Source organism: Camarhynchus parvulus, chromosome 2, assembly GCF_901933205.1.
Source record: "Camarhynchus parvulus chromosome 2, STF_HiC, whole genome shotgun sequence".
Taxonomy (NCBI): domain Eukaryota; kingdom Metazoa; phylum Chordata; class Aves; order Passeriformes; family Thraupidae; genus Camarhynchus; species Camarhynchus parvulus.
Window position 1 is genome coordinate 63,334,660 of NC_044572.1, and position 23,872 is coordinate 63,358,531.

At 46.0% G+C, this 23,872-nt stretch overlaps 1 protein-coding gene across 13 annotated transcripts in view; it reads right to left on the reverse strand.

The window, feature by feature from the left end:
* The window catches only part of ATXN1 (ataxin 1), a 224,483-nt gene that overhangs the window by 7,982 nt on the left and 192,629 nt on the right, over positions 1-23,872 (reverse strand). For all 13 annotated transcript variants that reach the window (XM_030971064.1, XM_030971059.1, XM_030971055.1 and 10 more), the window contains one exon: positions 557-2,597. In XM_030971064.1, the coding sequence (XP_030826924.1) occupies positions 557-2,437 (1,881 nt within the window). In that variant the 5' untranslated portion in view covers positions 2,438-2,597. The remainder of the gene's footprint in view (positions 1-556; positions 2,598-23,872) is intronic.

Sequence of the window (23,872 nt, forward strand, 5' to 3'; positions counted from 1 at the left end):
CACTTGACCACAGAGTTTACATGAGCCATGCAATGTTAAAACCACCTTCAAGTGAAGCTTCAGAAAAACTCTGTAGTGCATTTCAGTAACTTATGTGCATGAGAATCATTACCAGGCAGCTCCAAGTTTTTAAGCCATGGAAATTCACTGCCTTGAGCCTGACCTATCTCTTTAGGGTAGGTTTGGATCTGATTCTATCACGACCCTTCTGGTGTGAATGGTAAAAATCACCTATCAAAATGAAAATGTAATCTTTCATACTCCTTATATTATCTGGTATTTTAATCAAAACCCACGAAAGTCACACAAGTCTTCCTGTGAGTTCCCCAGCTGTAAAAGACCTATTTGACATCCAAGAGCCTACATCTATCATCAGTGTGACCTGATGGCTCCCCCAGCACAGTGAGTGGGATGATTTTTGGCCTACAGTTTGAACCACAGATAGATGAAGAACCAAGCCCGAGTGGATCCAAAGCAAGTGAGCTGTGGTGTGGCCTGGGGGGCCAGAGCATGCCCCCCAGTCCAACCCCCCCAGCCCATCACGCGTTGCCAATACCTGTGCTCGATGCTCCCCCACGGCAAACTGTATGACAGCGATGCCCGGGCTATGGCTGTCTTCGATCCTCTCCACAGTGCTGGAATCTATTTTCAGGTCGTTGCTGATTTCCGCACTCTGAATGAAGTCTTCTGTTTTCAAGTCCTCCACTTTCTTCAGCTCCCCGTTGGCCAGCTGGATGATCGACCCCTTCATGAAGTAAGGGGGCAGCGTGAGGGGCGCGGCGGCAGGGGAGGCGATGGACTGCACCACGGGCAGGTGGATCTGCGCCTGCACCATGGTGGCCTGGTAGGCAGGCTGGGTGGTGAGGGGCTCCGCGCTGAAGTTCTCGCTCTTGGGGACGGCGGTGGTGACGAACGTGTGAGGCACTGCTGCAAACTGAGGAGACGACGTGACGATTGCGGGCGTGACTCCCGACGGCTCGACGTCCGCGCTGCCGACCGGAATCAGCAGGGACTGTGTGCCCGGGATCACCAGGTGCTGCGGCAGGCTGCCGGGGTAGCCGATGGCTTGCTGCTGGCCGCTCAGGTAGCCGATCACCGGTGGCTGGGTGCCGGTGTAGAAAGCTGTCGCTGGCAGCCCCACAGGGAGTTGCTCAGAGGCGCTGTGGGTGGTCTGAATGACGGTGTGAGGGGACAGCGTGGCCACCGCCTTCACCCCCTCATGGCCCAGAGCCTGCTGCGGAGACAAGGCATAGGACCGGTGGGTTGGCTTTCCTAAGTGCAAACTTCCCTTGTCATTGAGGGCTGAAGGAGAGGTCTCACGGTTGGCGGCTTGCTGCACCTCCATGTCCGCCGTGGGCGTGCCACTGTTGGGGACCACCATGACAGAGGCTCGGACACCTGAGGAATCCCGCACGCCATACTCAGCGGGGCTCGAGTGGACCACCACGTGCCTGGTGTCATAGTGATGGGGAGCTGGTTTATTGCCTGCTTTGACTAGACCCATGTCGGCAGAAGGCGAAATGCCGTACCTCCGGCTCTTCTCTATCTCGCCGTTCAGTACCTCCTTGGCCTGCATCGCCTGCAGCCGGCTGCTCTCGGGTTTCTTGGGGGCATCCCTGGTGACAAAGTGGCCCCCCGAGTCAGTGTACTGCACCACCACTTGGGAGGAAGGGCCAAGGGTGAGTGTGTGTGGGATCACTGTCTGATGTGGGTGCAGGGGGACTGGGATGGTTGGAGGAGAGACATTTCTGACAGTGCTCTGGGAAGAGCTGGAAATGTGGACGTACTGGTTCTGCTGGGTGGGCGGAGGAGACCCAGCAGCGATCAGTCCAGGCGTCCTGACCAGGTGCGGCTCAACTTTGTGCCCCTGCTGGCTTAAGCCGCTCATGCTAGCCAGCAAAGTGGAATAAGCCTCCAGCTGGGAGCGCTGGGATGGAGTGGTTGCAACGGCAGTGGCTGCCGCCACGGCGCCGGTCGCAGAATTGGCTGTTGGGGAGATCAGCTGCGAAGGGATGAATCCGGTGTACGATCCACTGTACTGGGGCCCGACGAACTGGAAGGTGTGCTGCAGGTGAGTGTACTGCACGGGGGAAACAGGGGTCCCTGACTGGGAGAGGGCAGGCGAGTACACCGTGGGAAGAGTGGTAGAGGCCGGAACAGACCTGGGCGCGCTCGGCGGGGAATAGTCCATCCCTGCAGACAGTGACTTGTGCAAACCCTGCTGCAAGCCTGCCTCCACCGAGGAGGTGCCCCCGGGCCGGTGCCGGCCCCCCAGGCAGCCCTGGCCACTGGGTGTGCTGGGGAGCCATGCCAGGTTATCTGCACGGTGGTTTTCGTTTGGCAGGACCGGCTTCACCTCCGAAGGCAGGCTGGTGGCAGGGATTTCTCGCTTCTTAGGTGGCAAGCATTCATTGCTCCTCTCTTGGTTGGATTTCATCTTTCGCCGTCCCCCCTCCACTGTGCTTGCTTCACTGTCTGGCTGGCTCTGATTTCAGTCTGATAAACGGAAAGTCACATTTGATTTCTGCAGGGGATCCAGTGACTTCATGAGGAATCATCTCCCTGTGAGCACGATCCTCCGACAGCTCCTCTGGATTCTGCAACGAAAGGGTGGGCAAGGGAGACTGAAGTCATATCGTCAGCAATGAGAAATGAAAACAAATAAGCAGAGACCCTGAATTAGCAAACAGGAAAAAGAACTCTGAAAAAATAAATAAAAATGGTCAGGCATTGCCACTCTCACATTAAGGAGCAGTTGACAGCTAGCTATGCTGTAAATAGCAGAAAAATCCTGGGCATGTCTGGAAAACATTAAAAAATTTAGACATATCAGAAACAACCTGGCCATAACTTGGCACATTTAGCAACAGTTATTTATTTCCCAAGGCCCATTCTCCTTTCTCTATGAAAACCCTCCATGCCTCTATGGAGCCTGCTTTGTTCTTCCAGCTTCTTCTTCCCCTGCAATGACGACACTGCCTTCACCCTAACGTGCCCTAAAAAACATGGGCACACAGCAGGGAGCCCCAAGGAACAGGCACACACAAAATATTGTTAGCAACAAGCCACGGTGAGTGGTGCAGAGGGAGGGTGGTGTGTCACTCCTAAACCCCTGAAACCCAGAGACACCGGCAGGGCGACTTCACGTGACACCTTGCAGGGCTGTGGAGGCAGCAGCTGCCTCCTGTCCCCACTGCACACCACAGCTCATTACAGGGACACGTGTGCTTCATCTCCCAGTCTGGCAATGAAGCTCAGCCACGCGAGCTATTTACAGCAGCAGCCCAGAGCCAGGGATGGATCTGAGCCAGGTTTTTGATGTCTGGTGGGGTTTTTTTGACCCAGTGCTTTGAACTCCCTCTGCTACTGATGCCTCACATTCAGGTGTCCAGGCAGGACTCTGCTGGGAAGAGCTCCCTGCCACATGCAGGTAGGCCAGAGCCAGATGCTGGCACCATATCCATCTCTGGCAGGATCCAACCCCACTCTTTCTTAGCCCCTGCTGCACCACAGAGGCTGTTGGTACCACACTCATGGCCATGGCCATAGGTCCATGAGTTTGACTCAGGTGTCCTCAGCCTTGGGGACACCTGCCCAGAACTGCTCAGAAAAGTGTGTTTGAGTTTCCTGATCCAAATAATGAGCCCCCACCACTGTAAAATTTCGCGGTTTCATATTGGGTGATTTTGCTGTTGGAGCAAGTAAGTTGCTTTCTCTGCATCACCAATTTCATCCAAAGGCAACAAAATCTTCCTAACTCTTCTATTACTCGCTAAAGAAAATAGCCTAACGGTAATGTGTTTCACATTTACTCTCTTCCTGAAACCTTGCCTTGCCTAATCAACCTTCATGAAGAGTGAAACTTTTCCTCAGCCCCTGTCCAGCCACCACCTGTCATCTGCATTTCTGGCTGTTTTGAAAGTTGTTCAAGAATGGGTGATGAGAAGCCATGCACCTCACGTGAGTGGCAGCTCAACAAGAAAAGCATGCATTACATGTAAGAAGAATAGAGAGAAAGAATTAAGAGTGAATGTGAAAGAAGATGGAAATAGGATATAGCCCACTTTAAAGGGAATGCTGAGCAGCAGTAATGATACTTATCTTATGGCAAGTAATATTCCTTTGGGGGATTTCTTTCCCTGCTGCCTCACTTCTAATGAACAATAAGCCTGATGTTTATATGTGTATGAAGTACTTTGAAGACACACTAGACTCAGATTAAACCTATCTTTAAAAGCACTCTTTACGTTTATGGTCCTCCAAGTTGCTGTAAGCCTGCAGGAAAAGTCCAAACCTTCTAATGGTTTGATACAATCAGTCTTAAGTTAATTACTCCATTCTTTAAATATTGATAAACAGTAATGAAACACCAACAGCTAGAGCTGGAGAAGGAGGGTAAAGCACTGTTTCAGGGTAGATTCCCTGGCTCTGAGGAGATAGGGAGGATGAAAGAACTCAGGGAAGCTTCAGATGTGCAAGGGCTGGTGTCACCCAGGGCACAGCAGCCCAGGCAATATCCTGACCTGCCCTGGTCTGTCAGCACCATCACCTCGGCACCGCGGCTGCGGCGACGAGGGCAGCCAGGAGACAGGGCCCTGCTTGATCAGCATGGGCCTTCCCCCTCTCCTAACAGTTGCTCAGCGTGTCTTGGCAACAGCTAAAATTATTATATTACACATGACTTACAGATTTTTCTTTTTAAGTTCGACTAAAAATAAAACTGCCGAGCTCACATTTGCGCAGTCATCCTTGGTTAACTTTAGCTCTCTGTAGCCTTCTGCCCCAGGCAGTCGGCTTGGGTAGGTAAGTCAGCAGATCCTGGCCCAGGCAGCTGCCCACGGGGGACATCCTCAGAATGGGATGCTCATCCTGCTCCCCCTGCCATGGGGAGCTCGTGCTGGGCTTGGACAATCCTCCAATCTCTTCTGGAACATGAGATGCAAATCCAGAATTTCAATACGCTCCCACAGGGAAAAGCTGGGAGCGGAGGCAGAGGGCTGGCTTCTCTGCCTGCAACAGAGCAGAGAGCTTGTACATGGGACTGAATAGGGACAGGCTCTTTTGCCGTGATGGGTAAACCAGGCTCCCCAAAACCAGTGGTTCCAAAAGTCTGAGGCATCTGGGTTCAGCTTCTCTGCATCAAAAGTAGTACTGTGAAGCTCTATGAAATGGGGTGAAGTTTCATTATGCAGGAGCTGAAGCAAAGATTTTATTCTGCTAAATAGCATTGAACCACTGAGGTTTGGGTGGCCTCCAATGTCAAAGCTAACATCCTTCAAAAATACCAAGTACTAACTCTTTTGGGTTGTGCATTTGGGTTTTTTTGGTGCAAATCCTTCGGATGGCCGACTTCATCTTTACCGGTAACAAAAGGACTGCCCAAAATCTCCTGGAGAACACAGGAGGAACGAATAAGTTTAATGGAGACAAGGGATGAGGCAGCCATAGAGCAGTGAATACTGCCCCACTTTTTCAGGCACTTCACAGTGAGACTTTGAGCTCTTAACAGACACAGGACTGCATTTGCAAAAAATGGAAATATGCAGCATAAAACAGCCTACTTCTACTTCAAGATCTAAAAGTAAAACAGTAACTTTTCAGCATTATTCAAGCTCCAGCAACAGTAAAGATAAGACAGGACTGATTTTGCTTGGGAAGCAATGAAAAGGAGACAACCCAAACAAGAGTGTGTCAAAGGCAAGAGGTACAAGACCTGGTTAAGCAGTTTTTTGCTGGCTGTCCTAGAAACATGAATGCCTGCCTTCTGTGGTGTGCCGCAGGATTTGTTATTTGCCTTTTTTTTTTTTTTTTTGATTCAAGACATTTCTCCGACTCTGGAGCTTTCCTTAACTTTAGAGCTGTCAATCATGATTTGTAGATATGCAAATGAGCAGGAAACACCAGGTGATTTTTTGCTCCTGTGTGTGTCACAAGTGCGTGCGTGCGTGCAGGCATGTGTAATTATGGCTGGGAAGGTAAAAGGGACAAAGAGATCAGGGAGAGCAGCTGGACTTTGGTATCTCTGGCACGGAGTACACATGGAACATTGCTAAACTGTCTGGACAGCCAGTGTCCGCTGGCAGTCTGCCCACACTCAAATTCCTGGAAAGGCTTAAGGCAGAAAAATAATCACTTGGAGGAGTCACCATCTGGGCTTGCTCTGGTCCCAGAGGGATTGCTCACTGGAGCTCGGGATGTGCATTTTCATGCAAAACTCCAGGATCTCTTTGCAAGGCACTTTAAATCTCACTGTATTTCCCAAAACAACATTTTTCTACTTATTTAATCTAATAAATTTAAAACACAGGAGAGGATATTGGGTTATAGCTTCAGATGCTGACCTCCTTTATTTATCTGAAGTTCACTGCAGCAAAGGTAAAACCAGCAATGCAGAGCGACATGCTGTGCCCCACCAGCCAGGACTGAGCCTTGGGGTGCAGAGAAGTTGGGGCCAGAACCACAAAGCACAGCAGCACCTGGCTATGCAAACGGTGGGACTTTCACTGCCTTGAGAAATCAAGCACTTTCTCTGTCCCATGGTGCAGCTAACATCCTTTTTTGGGTCTCTAGACCTCCTTCAAAAATCTGGTCCCTCCATCCTCCTCTGGTCCCCGACCTTTCTGCAGTTGCCAGCAAGCTCACACCACCATGTGCCAGCAGGAGGAAGGACTGATGCAAGAAGAAAACACCCAAGGGGGGGCAGTCGTCAGCTTCCAACTTCAGGGGCATTCAATTAAGCCAGTTACTTATTGTCAAAAGGTTCCTTTGATCGCAAATCCTAAAAACACACAGAGTACTATGACCTTTCAACTTCCACTTTCCAGCTCCAGGTATGACCGACAAACATTTATCCGTGAGATATATCTAGTGCACTAGATATATATTCACTAGAAAAACGGTGTCTCTCCTCCATCAGACACTGTTGCCCTGCCTGGTACAGAGATGTTAATACAACACTCGCAGAGTCGAGCCCGATACGCGGCTCTTTATGTCTGGGGTGTTACCGGGCAGATGCAGCAGCGCAGCCCGATGCTCCCGCCTCAAACCACCCGCCCGTCCTATCACGAGTGAGTAATTTCGGCAGCCCTGGAAAGGAGTGAGAAGGGGAGGCACTTCGTCCCACCTCTCCCCTCCCCTCCAAGGAGGCTGGCATCTCGCAGGATCGGATTCAGAGAGACGAAAAGCCAGACACACTGCAGAGGGCTCCGCAGCTGCATTGTGCCTCTCAGATCCGTACGCCAGCTTTCTCTCCTCCCCGCTCTACAGCCTGCCCGCTGCCAGCTACATATTCATGGTTGTAGCTGCTACAGATTCCATCGGCCCTGCCATGTGCAGCTCAGCGCAGGCCAACAATAGCTATAGGAGTTTATTGTCCAACCCGACCAATTTCACAGCTCCCTGGCAGAATTCCCAGGAGAGCCAACTGCAGAGATCCATTAATAAGGAACATGAAAACCTCTAATAAAATTTGAAATTCTCCTCCCAAAATGAAAGGATTCCTGATCAACACTGCATCCACAAGACGGATTGTCCAGTGCAGTGTTAGTTATTATACTTCTGGGAATCTGCCACAGCAAATTGCTACAGGTTTTGGCACAGTGAGCAGTGGTTCTGCACGTCCTTCCTCTCCCCAGGCGCGTCAGACAGACTCCCCACAAGACAAAAAGGAAGTGATATCAGCAAACCTCAGGGAGCACATCACCAGATAGGAGATGCCCAAAGACTCAATATTCCCATGAATTTAATGGAGGTATGTAGGTACCAGAGTTGAGAGAGGAAGGCTTAGGAGGAAAAAACAGTGTAAGACATATTCCCAAAAGGATGGACAGATGATGGAGTTCCTGGACAGCCATTCACGAGCACAAGTGATACAAACTGATTATTAGAAAGCTACTCCACTGGTTAACTGTCTGTTTTCCTACTTACCCTGAATTCCGAGGATGAGAAATGTGCATGTCCTAAGTAGGACACTTGCCTCCTGACCTACTATGGTTAGACTGTGCTTAGTTAATAACACATTGTTATTACGCCTGATAGGTGCTGGTGAACTGCACAGGAATATGGTGCTAACATTATCTTTGGTTTTATTTAAGCTAACTGCTGAATGAAGAGTTGGAATTAACTTTCAGCAGTTTGCAGGTTTCTGCCATCAGATCTTCTGGGTGCCATCCCTTCATTCTGCAGCAGGAGAGATGCCCTTATTTTCAGCATCTGTAGAAGGCACTCCGTGCTCTGGGTGTGCAGCAGACCTTCCTGTCCTTTCTGTGCACACACACAGCGGTGCAGCCACACGTAAGCCTTGCAGGACTGTGAGTACTGTGGGTGATTTAAACGGATTCACAGCTGCCTACATCCTTAGTTTACACAGAAAAAAGCTTTCAGCAAAGGTGATCCCTCCTCTTCCAGCATGTTTTGCAGAGAGGTGGTACCAGAGCACACAGTACAAGATGCCAGGGAGGCTGCAAGCAATGAAGCATTTCCTCCAAGAGCCACAAGCTCTCCCCATGTCAGGGCTGACATTGGAGGGCTGTGTTGGCCACCCTGCCACCCTCCCAGCCCACCCCACAGCAGCACCCTTGCTCCCCAGCACAGAAACCCCCCCTTGCAATGCCAAACCTGGGCTCTCAGATGTCAGGAGTCAGGCCCAGCTTCTTGCTTCTGAAACACACGATACTGGTTCACAAATAAAAGATTTATTAAAATTATAAAGGTTGTTATTATTATTATTATTATATTATTATTATTATTTTTATTATTATTATTATTATTATTATTTTTCTTTTAACTTGCCTCTCTGCTGTGTGAGGCCTTCTTTCAGGATTAAGGTCTCTAGCTTTTTCCCTGCAGCCCACAAGATCAGAAACTAATTAGTTTGGCTAAAAGTGGAATTTCCCTTCTCATCATTTGACACCAGGAAACGGAATTTTGTGAAATAGCATCAGATATCCACAGATAAAAATGTATGAGCTGACAGTGCTGATTACAGTGAAGTTTCTCTGAGGGTGAAATGCTGGAGTCCATAGCATTCTGCCTCTGTGGGGGAAAGGAAAGGGTGTAACTGCTAAGTGAGGGTCTGAGCCTGGAGCAAAGCCATTTGAGTGTGCACAGCTTGATGTGCAGCTTTGTCTCTCAGCTGCACAACAGAAAGTGCACCTCAGCTGACCCTGCGAGAAGCTGCTCCATCCGCAGCCACAAAGGAAGGTTCTGGGCCTGCTCAGGCCTGGGGTCTCAGCTCAGGCTGACTGCCAGCTGCATAGTCCCACCATGGCTGGAGCTCGCTCCCAGGAGCTTGATGATTTACCACCATGCCACACTGAAGCCTTTGTAGCCTGCCAGAGGCCTGCCAAACCCCTCCAAAGCCCTGCTGCTCCCCAAGTCAGCTGTGCCAGGACATGAGGACCACCAACCCAAGATGCTCGGGAAGTCAGCATTCCACAGCACACATACCCAGAGTCTGTGGTGGCAGCATGGAAGCCATGGAGCAAACTCACGTAAATTGAAGTGCTCTTTCGACCCCACTAACACCAGGACAGAAGGGGGGATCCCACCTTTGCAACTCCACAAGTGGCCAGCACAGCATCCAGTCTTTTATCTCCTGCTTTGCAGCAACTGCTGCCAGAGCAGGACATGTGACAGTGCTCAGTGACACCCTCTACTCTCACACCCATCCCCTAGAGGTGCTTCTGCAGCTTAAATGAGTGAATAGAGTTCATTTATAAACAAGTCTAATACAGAAATTACTTTGTTGATGTTTTTCATTTATCTAAAATGTGCCTACAATGTGGCTACAATGGGAGCTGCCTACACAATTTTCCATTGAAAATTTCACGAGTGACTCTAAACGTAGCAACACCCACTCGCCACTCATTTTAACTTGTGACAGAAACTGTCATGCCTGTATGAACACATTTGTACTGCAGATATGTCACACAGGTCTCCTTCCATGTGTCTGAAAATGCTCGCTAACATTCTCTCCATCTTCTGCAAAACAAATTAAGAGAGACGCCTGGCTTCGCTGCCAGGAGACTTGAATAAGACCCCCACGAAAAATTACAGAAACCGGGGGCGTTTCACCCCTTTGAAGATCCAGCCAGGAACACCAGCAAGCAGCAGCCAACTCAGAGCAGCCATTTTACAGATAAGCACAGGCACTCACGGGGAGGAGTGTGCCTTTAAGCCTGGCTGATAAGGGGACAGTGTGAGAGCACGGCTTTAGGGGAAGATTTGGAAAGGTCATCTGCATGCTCAGTGCCTTTCCTTGGAAGTCTTCCCTGCAGACTGCTTCTCTGGTAGATTCCACGTGCCAGCAAATTAGACTATAATTAGTCCATCTGTAAAGTGTGAAACATGAACTGATGTTAAATTCCCCTTGAAATGGATTCCAACACCTCGCCTTCGCTCAGACTTCATTCAGCAAAGCTTGAACTTGAAGCCATTTTGCACCAGCCCTTGCTTACTGCCTCAGTGCACTCTTGGTGCCCTCCCAAATCAGGATGACTGACCATCACTACTGAACAAACAGAAAAGCCAGCAGCTCCTGCTGGTCTGAAGGCACATAGCACGTACCCCGGTGCTGCACACAGAGAACGAGTTAAACATCCCCCTCAGACACCTTTTATTCCTCTAACTCTTTATTTTTTTTTCTTCTTCATTCCAGTCAGCTACATTAGGCATGGGCTGCAGCACCACCCACTCATCCTGCACAGACCCTCACACTGACCATCTCAGCACTGACATCTCAGGCAGTGTCATAGGGGTCAGTGAATGCAGGAATACACATGAGCAAGAAGAAAGCCAGATCAACTCTTCTGCACCTTCTCTCTCTCTGAAACACCTCTCCAGGCCTTGCAGCCCACAAAACCAAGTGACTAGTTACTCTCCCTGACTCTGAGTAGGGAGTCTCCCTCCTGCTTAATGGGGAGCAAGCAGATAAAATGGGCACAGAGCCCAGATCCATCACCCCTGTCACTTGACTGAGACCAGCATGGCAAGGCTGAGATCGCCCCACTGTTCTGATTAGGCAACACAGAAAACAATCAAAAGAAAATGAAATAATGCAGGATTATACAAACATAGCAGGTTCCACAGTCACAAGCTTCAGCTGCAATTAAAAAACCCACCCGTTCCAACTAAGAATGCAAATCATCATCGTTGCTCTCAAGCAGGGAACGTTGACAAATGAAGGCGGTGTGCTAACAGGCAGTGCCAGTACTCTTAATTTAAGTATGTGAGAAACAAAGGTATGTACCATCCGGGGCTGCCAGAAAGAACTTGCCTTAGACAACAATCAAAAAGAACTCTGAGGACTTTAAAAAATTGCGTTTTTTAAACAAAAAAACAGATACAAGAAAACCTTTTGCTCTATTTTTCCCAGCCAGGTGAAGAAAGAACAAGAAAACAAAAAAATCTCACAGCTCCCATCAAGGTTATTTATATACAAGTTTTGAACTCGGGAACTAAAAAAATTCCTGCGTTGAACCTGTGGGTCCAGTGAATCACAGCTTGGAAACCTGAATGGATCTTTTGTAAGAGTCACTGAGCCACGAGCATGCTTTCTCACCGCTGCGATCACTGCTGTGAAAGCACCTTACCCATGTGCCCCTGGAAATCCACGGCGCAAGAAAAGTGACTCCCGGCACCAGTGAAATGGACAAGAGGATGACTAGCTACCTGCAGCTGGGTTCAATCCCAGAGCCGAGTAATTACTGCAGCCCTCTCCTGTGGCTCATATGGAGCGCAGCATGGAGCTATAAAGCGTTATGCAAGTCTAATGTGCTGCCAGATCTCTTCGAGCCGGCAGCAGCCAAATCGCTCCCTCCCACCATTGGCTCAGCTTCATTAACTTAATCAGGTATTCATTCATTCATTCACTCACTCATTCAAAGAAAAAAAAAATTACTCTAAAGCTGGCAAATAGCCAGTGCCATGCATGCATGGAGCATGCTCACATCAGCCACCGGGGCTGGAAGAAGAAGGATAATCTAACATTCCTCAAGCTCTGAACAGGGCTTTAGCTTTGCACGCAGCCCAGGCACAAACACATCTTTGCCACAGCCTCCCCAAGAGCACAGAGGGTTTGGAGCTATGCTGAGGTCAGACACTGGCGCTGGAGACCGCGGAATCAAGAGCAGCCCTGTAAGTCAGTGCAGCCAGCAGGAAGCTGAGTAGAGAACTTCCCCAGAGCAATGACTAATTAAGCAATTTGATTATTTAGGGGAAAAAAAGGAATTGTGGCAGGATCTACACAACTCATTTTGCTGCAAGGCTGCTCCCTGCCCCTTTCTGCTGCGCTTACCACATACGTTGCACAGCTTAGTCCAGACAGAAGGGACTAAAGCAGAACAGAAATAGGATTTTAAAGGAAAAAAAAAAAAAAAAAAACCAGAAAAAAGAAGGGAAGCATCACTCAGCTAATGTTAAAAGCAATTGGTAGTGGAAGTCTGTTTGATCCCCATATTTATAAATGAAAGACTTCCTATAGGCATGCAGCACTCAAGCATTGAATGCAGCCCCCTTCCTTGTACAGTTCTTGCACTTATTTTTCTTACTCTTTGCATGTAAGTCTGCAAAGAATGTTATTACTTCCCTCTAGCTGTCATCAGAATGACTTTCACTACATTGTTTTCCAGCACACTACAAGAAAGCTGCTTCATAACTATTGCAAAAAGCAGGCCTTGAAAGTCAGCTCTGACTTTACTGTGAAGAGCTTCATGCAAGGAGCCAGGCTGGACACTCAGGAAAGGGGAAAGGTGTTACATTTCCCTCAGTGGGAGCTGAGCAACAGCATGGAAGCAGTAAGCCTCTCTCCCCCCTTACCTCATTCTGCCCTGTGTGAAAAGAATACCAGATGGCAGCTTACTCTGAGAGAGTCCATAAAAGTAACTTGGAAATATAAAGCACTTTGGACTTTTTCAAAATAGTGTTTATGGTTACATAATGAAAACAATATATCCTGGTGCAAATCTTCAGCCACAGACCTGGCTGACATGGCTCAAGAGCATCTACACTCCCCACCTTCCCCCAGTGATGCAAATCAGATGTTATAACCCTGTTATCATGGAGAGCACAAATATTTTCTGTAGGAACTTCACATGCCTCTTCTGTAGATGGCCTAAAAGTCACTATTTCTCTTTAGATTAAAGAAAAAAACCAACACAAATCTGAAATCTTTTGTGGCCACCACCACAAACCATTATACAAATGGCAAATTAGACAAAGACTCTCAAAAAGGGTTATTAATGTAAGGCCAACACTTAGCTAAAAGGTCTGCAGTTCAGATGCACTTAGCAAAAGCATTTAAAAGACCCCAAACCAGAACCTGTTACTCTGATCCTGACTCCACTCCTAACCATAGCACAGAAGCCCATGGTTAACTCAAGGATCCCTTCCTGAAGTTCTCTGTAGGTGGGTGGTGCTGAAGAGCACCCAAGTAACTAGCACACAGGCAAACACACAGCTTCTGAGGAGAAAGCTGTTGACATGTCCAAGGGCTACAAGTGAGATTTACACATTGCAGCTCATCAGCAAGTGAGCAGTGAGGTATGGCTGAACATCACTTCTTTGCTACATGACAGCACCATGGATTTGCTGACTGTAAGAGAAAAACTACTCAGCATGCTTTTACTGCATTAATAGAATTAAAAAGGAGAAAGAGATGCAAAGGTGTCTGAAGGCAACCTGCTTCTTAGTCCTTGGCCTCCTGCACTCTAGAGTGTGTAGGACACAAGCCAAGCAGTCTTGAAGTACTCCACACTGAAGTCAGCCTCCTTCATTGCAAGTTCAGTCTTGGGCTAAGGGCCTGTCAATTATCTAAGCTCTTAAGCACTGTGGCTCTTTTGTTACCTTTGCCCCCATCTCTCATCCTTCTCCAAATGGGGTCCAAAGCTTGGAGGCTCCTTCTTTTCACTTTACCTCCCTTCTCTTGCAGCCCTGACACAATTCAAGACACATTCAAGACACAGTACAAACCCTTCCTCCTCTGCCCAGGCCTAACTTCCCCAGTCCTTCTCGAACAGCTGCTCAAGCCTTCTTCACTGCAGTCACCTCCTTTCCTGGCATCAGGGCATCAAATCCCTTGAATTCTTCCTCCTGAGCCTCTCTTCCATGCATCATGCTCCATACAGGGGAGCACCCACCAAGGTGTGATTTCTGACACCAGAAGTAGCTACCCAGTTTTAAAGCAGGCTATCAGAAGGAGGTCAGGAACAAAAAGGAGCAGGAGAAGAAAATCAGCCTGGGAACACTGAGAATTATATCCCAAATGATCCAAACTTTGCAGAAGTTGTAGTTTGGTCTAGATAAATAAAAGGGATGTGGTTTGAGCAATTCTGGTTCTTTATATGAATAATTTCACTGCTCCCTCTGAAAGAATCATTAGAAAGGTGTGAGGTTTCATGATTCAAGATAGGAGAATGAGAAGACAATATTTCAGCACTGTGAAATGAGGCTTGCGTGTCTAACCACACTACCAGCTCAGAGTTCACTTCTCACAAGTGTCAAGTATATTTTCCATTCTGTACTTCTGCAAGCCCTAGTTCTGTCTGTTGTCATCACTCATGGGGATTTACCTAATCCCTGAAACGGCAAAAAAACATCATCTTTTTTGCTGGAGAAACAGAATCATGTTTCAAGCACACTGAAAAATTCAAATTGTCTGTATCATTTATTGTAGCTCCACTCATCCACCCTGTGTTGACAGTATAAATACAAATGATGCCCTTAACAAAATGCTGAACTGCAGTCCAATGTATTAGTGGTATTTCTTAGAGATTTCCACTCACTTTTGCTGTTTCTCTGCTCACATTCTTCACGCTTCAGCATACTCAAGCAGCTGCCTGTTTATACAAAGTCTGAAAGAGAAATGCTGATTCCCTTCTTCATCAAAGCTGGTGACTTTAGCTCTATCCACTGGTCTGAACTAGAAAGTGGGGCAAAGGCAATCAAAAGTTAGTGGCTCATTTGAAGTCTATTATCTTGCAACTCAGCTACAAAGGGAGACTCCACAACTTTCTAAGCACAGAAATTCACCTTTCCAAAGTTTTATTTTAAACACTAGTGAGCTGCTATGTTGACCTTTAAAATTCATGATATCACATTAAACATGGCTGGTACAACTTGCTGTGCAGCTCTGTTCATACACAAGTAAATGACAGTGCAGTTCCAGATTTTTTTGGCACTCCTTGGACCCATGCCAGCAAATCCAGCTCAGAACTGTGTGTCCTCTGCTGACAGAGCTCTCCTACCAACTACAGCCTTTTGCACAGGGCCTAGCAAACCTGTGTTAGTCCTTTTGTTGCAACAGACTCATCCTCCCAAGGTTTGCCAAGAAGCTTCAATGGGTACTACCCACAGGGCTCTGAAGTGCTACCCCCAATTGGAGCTAAGGCAAGACCTTGTATGAAAACTTCTTCTCTATCCAAGGATACCTCACAAATGACCAGATTTCAGTTTCCACATCAGTTAAGGACCTCTCAGAAGCACTCCAACTAAATTAGGGGAAGGATTCAGCCTGGGATCTGAGTGCTTAAAACCTTTGTGAATTCTTCTTCAAGCCAGAATTTAAGTGCTGCTCTTCCAGAGAAGAAAATAGTTAAAACAGGCTCAGATCCTCCCATTGCAAAGCAGAGTCCAATGGGGAAACTTTCTTGGGAGAGGACAGCTCCTGGGGGTGTCCCTTGCAAAACACTGCCTCATCTCACCAAGACATCCACTCCAGCCAGGACAGAGAACACTGACATGACAGTCAGGCAGGTCTGATCATGGAGGCACCCTGTGTCTGGCTTGACAATTTCAGAAGCAATAGCTGTGTAAAGATGTGATGCATCCCACTGCTCCACAGCATCCCCTGCAGCCCCAAGAGCGTTACTCACCTCTCCATTCCTATAGCAAAAAGGAAAACTGATATTTTCCTGGTTTTATTTAAGCCCGTTTAGTTATGGACCAAGTGATTCTTCAGCTTCTGAGCTGCTTACCACTTTCTCTCTCTGCCTACTGTTTCTTCTGAATGTGTAATGATTTTACATCTGTTAATCTGGTTTGGTTTCTTTTTCATACTGTTAGTGACTTGCAGCCTCCTTATGGTAAATATAAAATAAAATGCTGTTTCTTCTGCCTTTTGTTCTTGTGCTTATGGATGAATGACGTATTTTCTTAGAAACATGAAATAACTACTGCAATGAGTGATAGATAACCACTTTTGTAGAATGGACACGTTTTAAAAATATGGAATGATCATTCATACAACCAGGATGACTAAAACAACAACATAATTGGTCCGAATTTATTCAGCTCCTAAGGAAAAAAAAACCTTGACAACACTCTGCTGTAAGGTTAGTGAAACTAAAACTGAAACAAGGTACACAAGTCACTGTTGCCCTTTGGCTAAAATTAAGTGAGAACTAATGATGTCTAATAAAAAAGGCAGGAATTTTTCAAGGAAAAATTACATTAGGAAATGTTTGTTTTCAAACCTGAATCTGTTGGAGGCAAAAATGTTTGAATACATTGACAGCTGAGAAAAACTGCTGGAACTTCTTTGTAAATATTTTCCCAATAATATTTAAAAAAGTTAAAACCTATTTGCTGGTTCCAAAACTAAATGTTTTAAACACTTAATGAAGGTGTAATTAAAAAATGCTGTAACTGCAACAGAAATTTAGTTTAAAATGAAGCTACCCTCTAGCTTGAATACAGGACTATAGGCTTTGCTGTACTGTTTTGTAAAATATTTTCACCTATTACCTGATTGTCACTTTATCTCAGCTTTTTAAGTTTTCCTCCCGTTAGACCAAGAGATTGTGGAAATTCTCATGGGCTGAAATACCATTTCCTCTTATCTCTGATTTTAATTAGATTTAAATCTTTCCTAGCTGGGGCAAGACCTACCCAAGCATTTTGAAACATTCCCAGGTTGTATACCTATACATACATATATATACATACATACATATATATATGTATATATATATATATATATATATATATATATATATGTATATGAAAATTCAAATTGTTGCTCTTGCCTGGCAAAAACCATGAGCTACACTGGAAAAGGAGTCTTTCTTCTTCTGTGACAGCATCGTTCAGCTCACCTCCCGAAGGTTCAATTCTGCCTGCAAAATCTTTCCTTTCAGTTCAAATTGCTGCCAAACAGCACAGTATTCTCTGTGATGTACAGCCAGGTTGAGCTGACAGCTACCACACTGGATTAATGAGAGGGAAAAGAAGAAAGAGAGGGAAGGGCACTGCTAGCCTGTCTGGTAAATTGGGGTTGAAGGAGCTGCAGCATCTCAGAAGCTGGTCCATTCCATTCAGTGGGGAAGGAACGAGAGGGGAGATGTCTCTTCCACATGTGTTGCCTCAGCTGCTGTGGAAAGCTGCCTGCCTGACTAACACAAGGGGCACCACAGAATGAGTTTATGATAATCTCTAAATAATAATCTTGTAATAGTGGGGGATAATAATCTCCCATGGGTTGCACTGCTATAACTCTATCAGTGAAACCTTGTGCAATTCCAGTTCACTAGCAGGCTGCTGGCAAGGATGGGAATATGATTGTTACACCTATCCATTGAAAAGTGTTGGAAGACTCTCAAAAATTAGATTTTAGCAGGTGATTTTGACAGCTGTGATTAGTGTTGCCACTCAGCACAGCTGAAACCACTCCAATGAGGAGCTGCAAAGGTGGGGGTAACACAACTGAGTCCTCTGCACCACTCAGGTCAAGGCCTTGCCCAGGACCCCTGCAGAGATCCACGGCAGCTGCTACTCCAAGTATGTATGAGAGCCCAAGAGGAGCAAAGCACTCTGAAAACACTGCAAGCCACAGCATAGCCACACTGTACCAGTACCTAATGGCTCTTCCATGCAGTTGCTCTACCTACATCCATCAAAACCCCATACATGTCAGAGATAAATTACCAGCTGCCAGAAAACCAGCAAAAAAACCACCTGCATACCACCTACTGCACAGACCTAATGCTCCAATTAGACTAGGTGCCTCCTCACACAGCTTACTTCATTTAGGCAAATATTTCCAGTGGAACATGCAGACAAATCAGCCCTGGGATCACCACCAGCAGCTGCTGCTTTCTGCATGCAGAGTGTTGAGCAAATCAAGAGAGATGAGCTGCTGCTCCCCTCAGAATCTCAAAGATGTGGATGACAACGCTGGTTAATTAAAAGACACAGGATCAGACTAGAGGAAAATTGTCGCTCAGCAGCTTAGACTGAAAATCAAGCTGGTCTGACAAGAAATAGGAGCTTTACCAATTTTCAGTGTGTGGTCAAGTAGTCTTTCTATGGCACTGGTGTAAATAATATTTCCCCCTACACTGTTCTTTTCTGAACTACTGTTTTAGCATTTTTTTCTTTATTCTCCTCATCTTAGCATTTCTGTCATTCTTGCTTCCTCTTAAATGTTAGTTTCTGTCCTTGCTTCAATATCACTTAAAATGCCACTATCACTAACAGCATGAGACTGAGTCAGAACTGAGACTGCGCACTCACTCACTTTTGATTTTAGGAAAGAATTACTAAAAGCCAAAAAAAGTACTGTGAATTACATGCCCTCTCACCGATGCCCAGAAGAATTGCACTAGTACAGTATGCATACAATTACATACAATTTCTGAAGTGTTTGTGTCACACTCTACATAAAGATTTTTTACTCTGCCCTGCCTTTTCCCACCCCCCAACTTTAAGGCTAAAGAAAAAACACTGAGAGGGTTGGCAGACTGATGGACATTAAATGGACATTAAATCATATTTCAACATGTTCTTAACGATGAGTTTTTTCTCATCATTCCCATTTTAACAACATAAACCAGTGGTGAAGAAGCCTTCCTGAGGGGACTTTCTCATATCCTTGCTGTGGGGGGGGGTCAGGCAGGTCAGTACAAAATTTCTGTAAAACCTCAAACTACTGATCTCAAACAAGTGTTAAACAATCCTAAATATGCATGTGGATTGTCATTTGTTTTGGATTTAATGGCACAGATCATAATCTTTGAAGAGAAGAGGTGATGCAGGACAGCCTTTCTGTTTTCTTCACTTCCTACCTGCAGAATGTGGCCTGGAGACATTGGATCCAGAGGAGATAACACAATCAGGATCATTCTGGTCAGATAATAAAACTAATAGAACACTTTTTGATAGTTATTAACTAAAGTTTTGCTTCTTTACTGCTAGAATTTGTTTATGGCTATGGGAACAAGATCAGTCCTTCCTTGTATTAGGAACTGATTAAGAAGCCAAATGACAATTACGAAGCCAAATGAGGAGAAACAAACTCCCTCCATAAGGATGGGTTATATTCATGCAGTGGCAGCATTTGCAAAACATATAAGATGAAGTCTGTCCTGTGCCATCAGAAAGAAAAAGCCAGTGAAGATCAAGAGTCTTTAAAAATCCGTTATAGGAGATTATCTAATTACCATCATATTTAATAGTATATGGCTTTCATAATTTTCTGTTATCATCAAACTGCTAGCACTAAGAGAAAATGGGAAATTGTCTCTAATGCCAATTGATAATGGGAAGGATACATTCTGCCCTCTGGGTCCTTGGTTTGGAGCCAGCTCAGGTTGAAAGTGAAAGTCATTCCTGCTAGGTACCTCTCTGAAGTGATCTGGTGTTCTTAGGCTTGGTCCAGTTCCCCATACATAGAACAAAACCCATCACCACAACAACTGGCTGCACTGGAGATGGAAATTCTTGAAAACATTCTGTCTCTGGCTTTCTGTTAGCATGCAAATAGATCCTAGCCTGGAACGAGGATATCTATACAGGAATATGTATGCCAAAGTAAATCTCACCAACGGTGACTGTATGAAACTTGCATGCATTTTATATCACTTTAAAACTAGAATGACTTGCCTTGCAGCAACAGGGATGTTTTTACCCTATGCAACCCCATTACTTTGGTGAGGGGCAACAAACCCAGGGACCATGAGGTCTGCCAAGACTTCAGTAACACTGACAGCCAAATGTGCATCTCAGTATTATTGCTGCTCATTTTTAAACTGCCTGAGCAAGGCTCAGCTTCAGGGTGCATCCTGGGTCAGGCTGAATCTAGAGGATCTACACTGTCTGAAGAGTTTACAGTAGGTTTGTATTGCCCAGCAGGTCACCTAAAATTCAGCTAAACAAGCGGTCAAATCCAGTTAAACTAACGCAGGTGCAGGTCAATAAAGAGCTGAACAACTCTTCTTTTTTTGGAGGTTGGATACTGCAAAGTGTAAACCAACACCCTGTCCCTCAGGACTGCTCCTTTCCTGGCAGAGGCTGCAGCACATTAACAAGGCGGCACAGCTTGCATTGTAGCTGCTGTGCCGGCTCCATGGATTAATGGAGACTTTGTCCTCTGGGGCTGTCAGCCCCAAACCTTCCAGGAGAAATGAAACCTCTGAGAGGGAAAAAAAAAGAAAACCAGTAGTGGAATTACAAATAAGTGTCTTTCTGACTTTCAAATGAGACGTGAAGCATCTTCATTTACAATTTAATAATTCAGTAAGCACTTTATTGGAAGAGACTATCTAATGGGTTAATTTCCAACTGTCATTTATCTTTACTCATTGGGGATGACTTTCTATAATTCACTCGAGGCTGCAACACTCACAGATTAATTCATCACCCTCCAACTTGAGAAGATAAAAGCCTAACAAGCTCTAACCTGCTACACAGACTATATTTAAGCAGTACAGGATAATGATAAATATCTCCCATAAAATGTGTTCTCTTCACACTTCCTGCAAAAACTGCTGAGTGAGCCAGCTGGCGAGATGGAGCCGGCGGTCCTTGCTCACAGCCCCACCATGCACACGTGGTGAAACTGGAGCGCTCCCTTCCCCAGCATCGCCCTGATCCCCGGCTGCCCACTGGCCTGCAGAGGTGAGCGCAACTTTGTCCCCTGCTGATGGTTTCTGTGGCCCTGCCCACACCCCAGCAGTGACTCTCCTCGTGCCTGGCAGGCAGGCAGGCAGGCAAAGGCTGCTGGGGGCTGTGTGTGCAGGTTGGTTCCCATTAAACATGCCCCACTTCCCGGGCTGGACTAAGCACTTTGCAGAACAAAATGCAGACTGGGTGTCTCCCCAGCAGAGAGGAATGACTATTGTAGGCAGAGTGGGGAAGCAGGAACCGGGAAGAAGGCAGATCAGGCAGCAGCACAGACCATTGCAGGGCCCGGATGCAAACTGAATCACTCCTCGCTTCCTTCTCTCATGCGCAAATGGTGGATGCTGATAAGCATTCAGGGATCTCACTCCTGCGTCCCGGAGCCAGAGGAGGTCCAGGCCAGTCCCTGCATGGTCCCCTCCTGACCAGATGTTACTCCAGTGCTTTCCAGGACTGCTTTTAACATCACAAAGATTTAACTGCAGCCAAGTACAATGACCTCCAGCTGGAGCTGGCCTTCCTGCCCAGGGCCTGAAGCCTAAGTGACCTAAGCACAGCACCAGGATGTTAACCTAGCTCATCACCCCATGTGGGAACAATCTTGTATCCAAGCAATGCTGATACTCAGCATCCTTCCAGCAGCACCTTCCCCAAGTCCTCTCCTCACTTGCATCACTGTGTTAAACACACACTGATCACTCACTTTGGAGAGCTGAGAGCAAAGCAAAGAGCCAGCCTTTCCAATGTGCTGAAGAAGAGTCCTTGGCTACAACTGCGTTTCCCAGCCATCAGACCCTGGATGTGTGCCACTGCAAACTGGAAGGGTAAACCACTATGATTAAAAATTATAGTTATCACGTACAGACACACTTCCTCATCTAATTAATAAAAGAAAGAAGCCATACTCCCAGCCACCTGGCCATTTTAATGGGCTGAACACGTCCACCATAAGATTTTCAAAGTAGCCCCTTAGGGTAAAGGTCATTTATTTTGTTGTGTTAAAAACCCTCTAGGTCTTCACAAAACCTGACTGTGTGGGAGCTGCAGAAGTCTCACTGTCCTCTTCCAGGGACATGTCTTCTTCCAGGCCAGCCAAGATCAAAGTCTGATCTAGAAAAAAAAAAGGCTTTGCTGTGGGCCTCCACACTTTAATGAAGTCCTGTCACCACAGCTGGCTGTGCACAATGCCTTCACATTTATGCTTCCCTCTCTCCCATGAGTTAGGATAGCATCAGCTTAGAAACAATAAAATCAGTTTAAACAATTTAATCCTTTCCTGCCAATTCTACCTACGTTTTATTTAGAGAATGTATTTGGATTCCCAATGGTATTTCTTTTCAGATTATCATGAGCTCACTGTAGTTACTGTAGTTACATACCACTGACCAACCACTTTTTTCCCAAAATGTCTTTGCAGAGGCGAATTAAGTTCTTCAGCAATGGCAGAAACATGACTAAATACTTGCTGCACAGATGAGCTAGTAGCATGAATTTTTTAGTCTAAATTTTAAACCACAAAGACATGCAGTAAGAAATGAATGAAGGTATATGAATACATGCAATGAAGAAGAAATCCTTAGTACCTCTCATGTATCTATTTCCATTTTCTGATTTCAAATTATGAACTACTGAGACAAGGAACTTTTTTACCAATTCTACTAAGAACTTTTTTTGAAGCTGGAAGGAGATGCAGGGTTACAAGTTTATGAACTTAGTGCATTTTACCTGCAGCCTTATGTTGCATTAATTTTGGTTTCCTTTTCTTGTTCTATCCATTCAGACCATAAGCACGTGGTGGGATGATCTAGGAGTCATTCTGCACAACCTCTAGCAAAACAAAGTGAACCCATTTCTTGGTCACTTCATGAAGTGCTCCCACAACAATACCTCACTGGTTTCCCAGGCTACTGGCAGTGGGCAACACCCGGTACCTCACAGAAAGGCAAAAACTATGAAAGCAATAATAATAATGCAAATAGGCACCCATAAACAGTGTAGAGCAACAGGAAAACAGGCTTCATTGACCTTTACTGTTTCTACTCCTGACTGCTGCGTTGCATTGCTCACATGAGTGGCAGCTGCTCCAGCACCACTTAAGATCCCAGCATGACCACCATGGGGCTGCAGTGTGTAACGTATACACAACTCCTGCTGAGGGGAAGGCACTCATTCCTGCTTACTACCTTTTCTTTACATCTGTCATTTTTGTGAAATCATTTGCATTATGCAACTGAACACATTGCACTTGTGAGCAGTGGGACAGAGACGCAATTTCAAACCCTTTTTTCAGTTCTCCCTGTTTTGCAGTTAAGAGTAGACACTGGGACACCGACCAGAAGTTGAAGTCAGTCACCTTCCATAACCAAGCTCCTATCCTCCCTGGGGCTGCACAGCTGCTTGGGATTTGGAAACACGTACGAAATCCTGCCCCCAGAGGAAGGAAAGGTAAAACCTCTGTGAAATTTGTCAGTTTCAGGATTTTGACAAATGCCATCTGGCTACTGCCACCAATATTTCTATGGAAGTCATCTGATGATACCCTGGGAGGTTTTACCCCCCAAAAAAAGCTTTTCTTACACAGGATCAAGACATTACCAACATATAAACTACATCTCTGTATCTTCTGATCAGGATGCCACTAATGTTGGTCCTAGGGATAATATAACAGATGGAAATCCACTCTCCAAAAGAAAACTGCATGGAATATGGTATCTTACAGAGAGTAACTTCAACTTCTGTGTGGGAAACAACTGGATGAGGAAGAAAGTCTGTGTGTTAATAGCACAAGCAGGGGACAGTAACTTCTTTGTATCTTTAAAACTGTTCAAAACATGGTTATATCCCTGTTTCATAGCACTGGTTATGTTTGTTCCCTATATATGGCATAATTTACCACTACTTAACCTTTGGTGGAAAAGTAAACAAAACCTTGCACAGCTGCACCACCTCTTAAACTGCTCCACCTTGTCTTTTTTAAGAA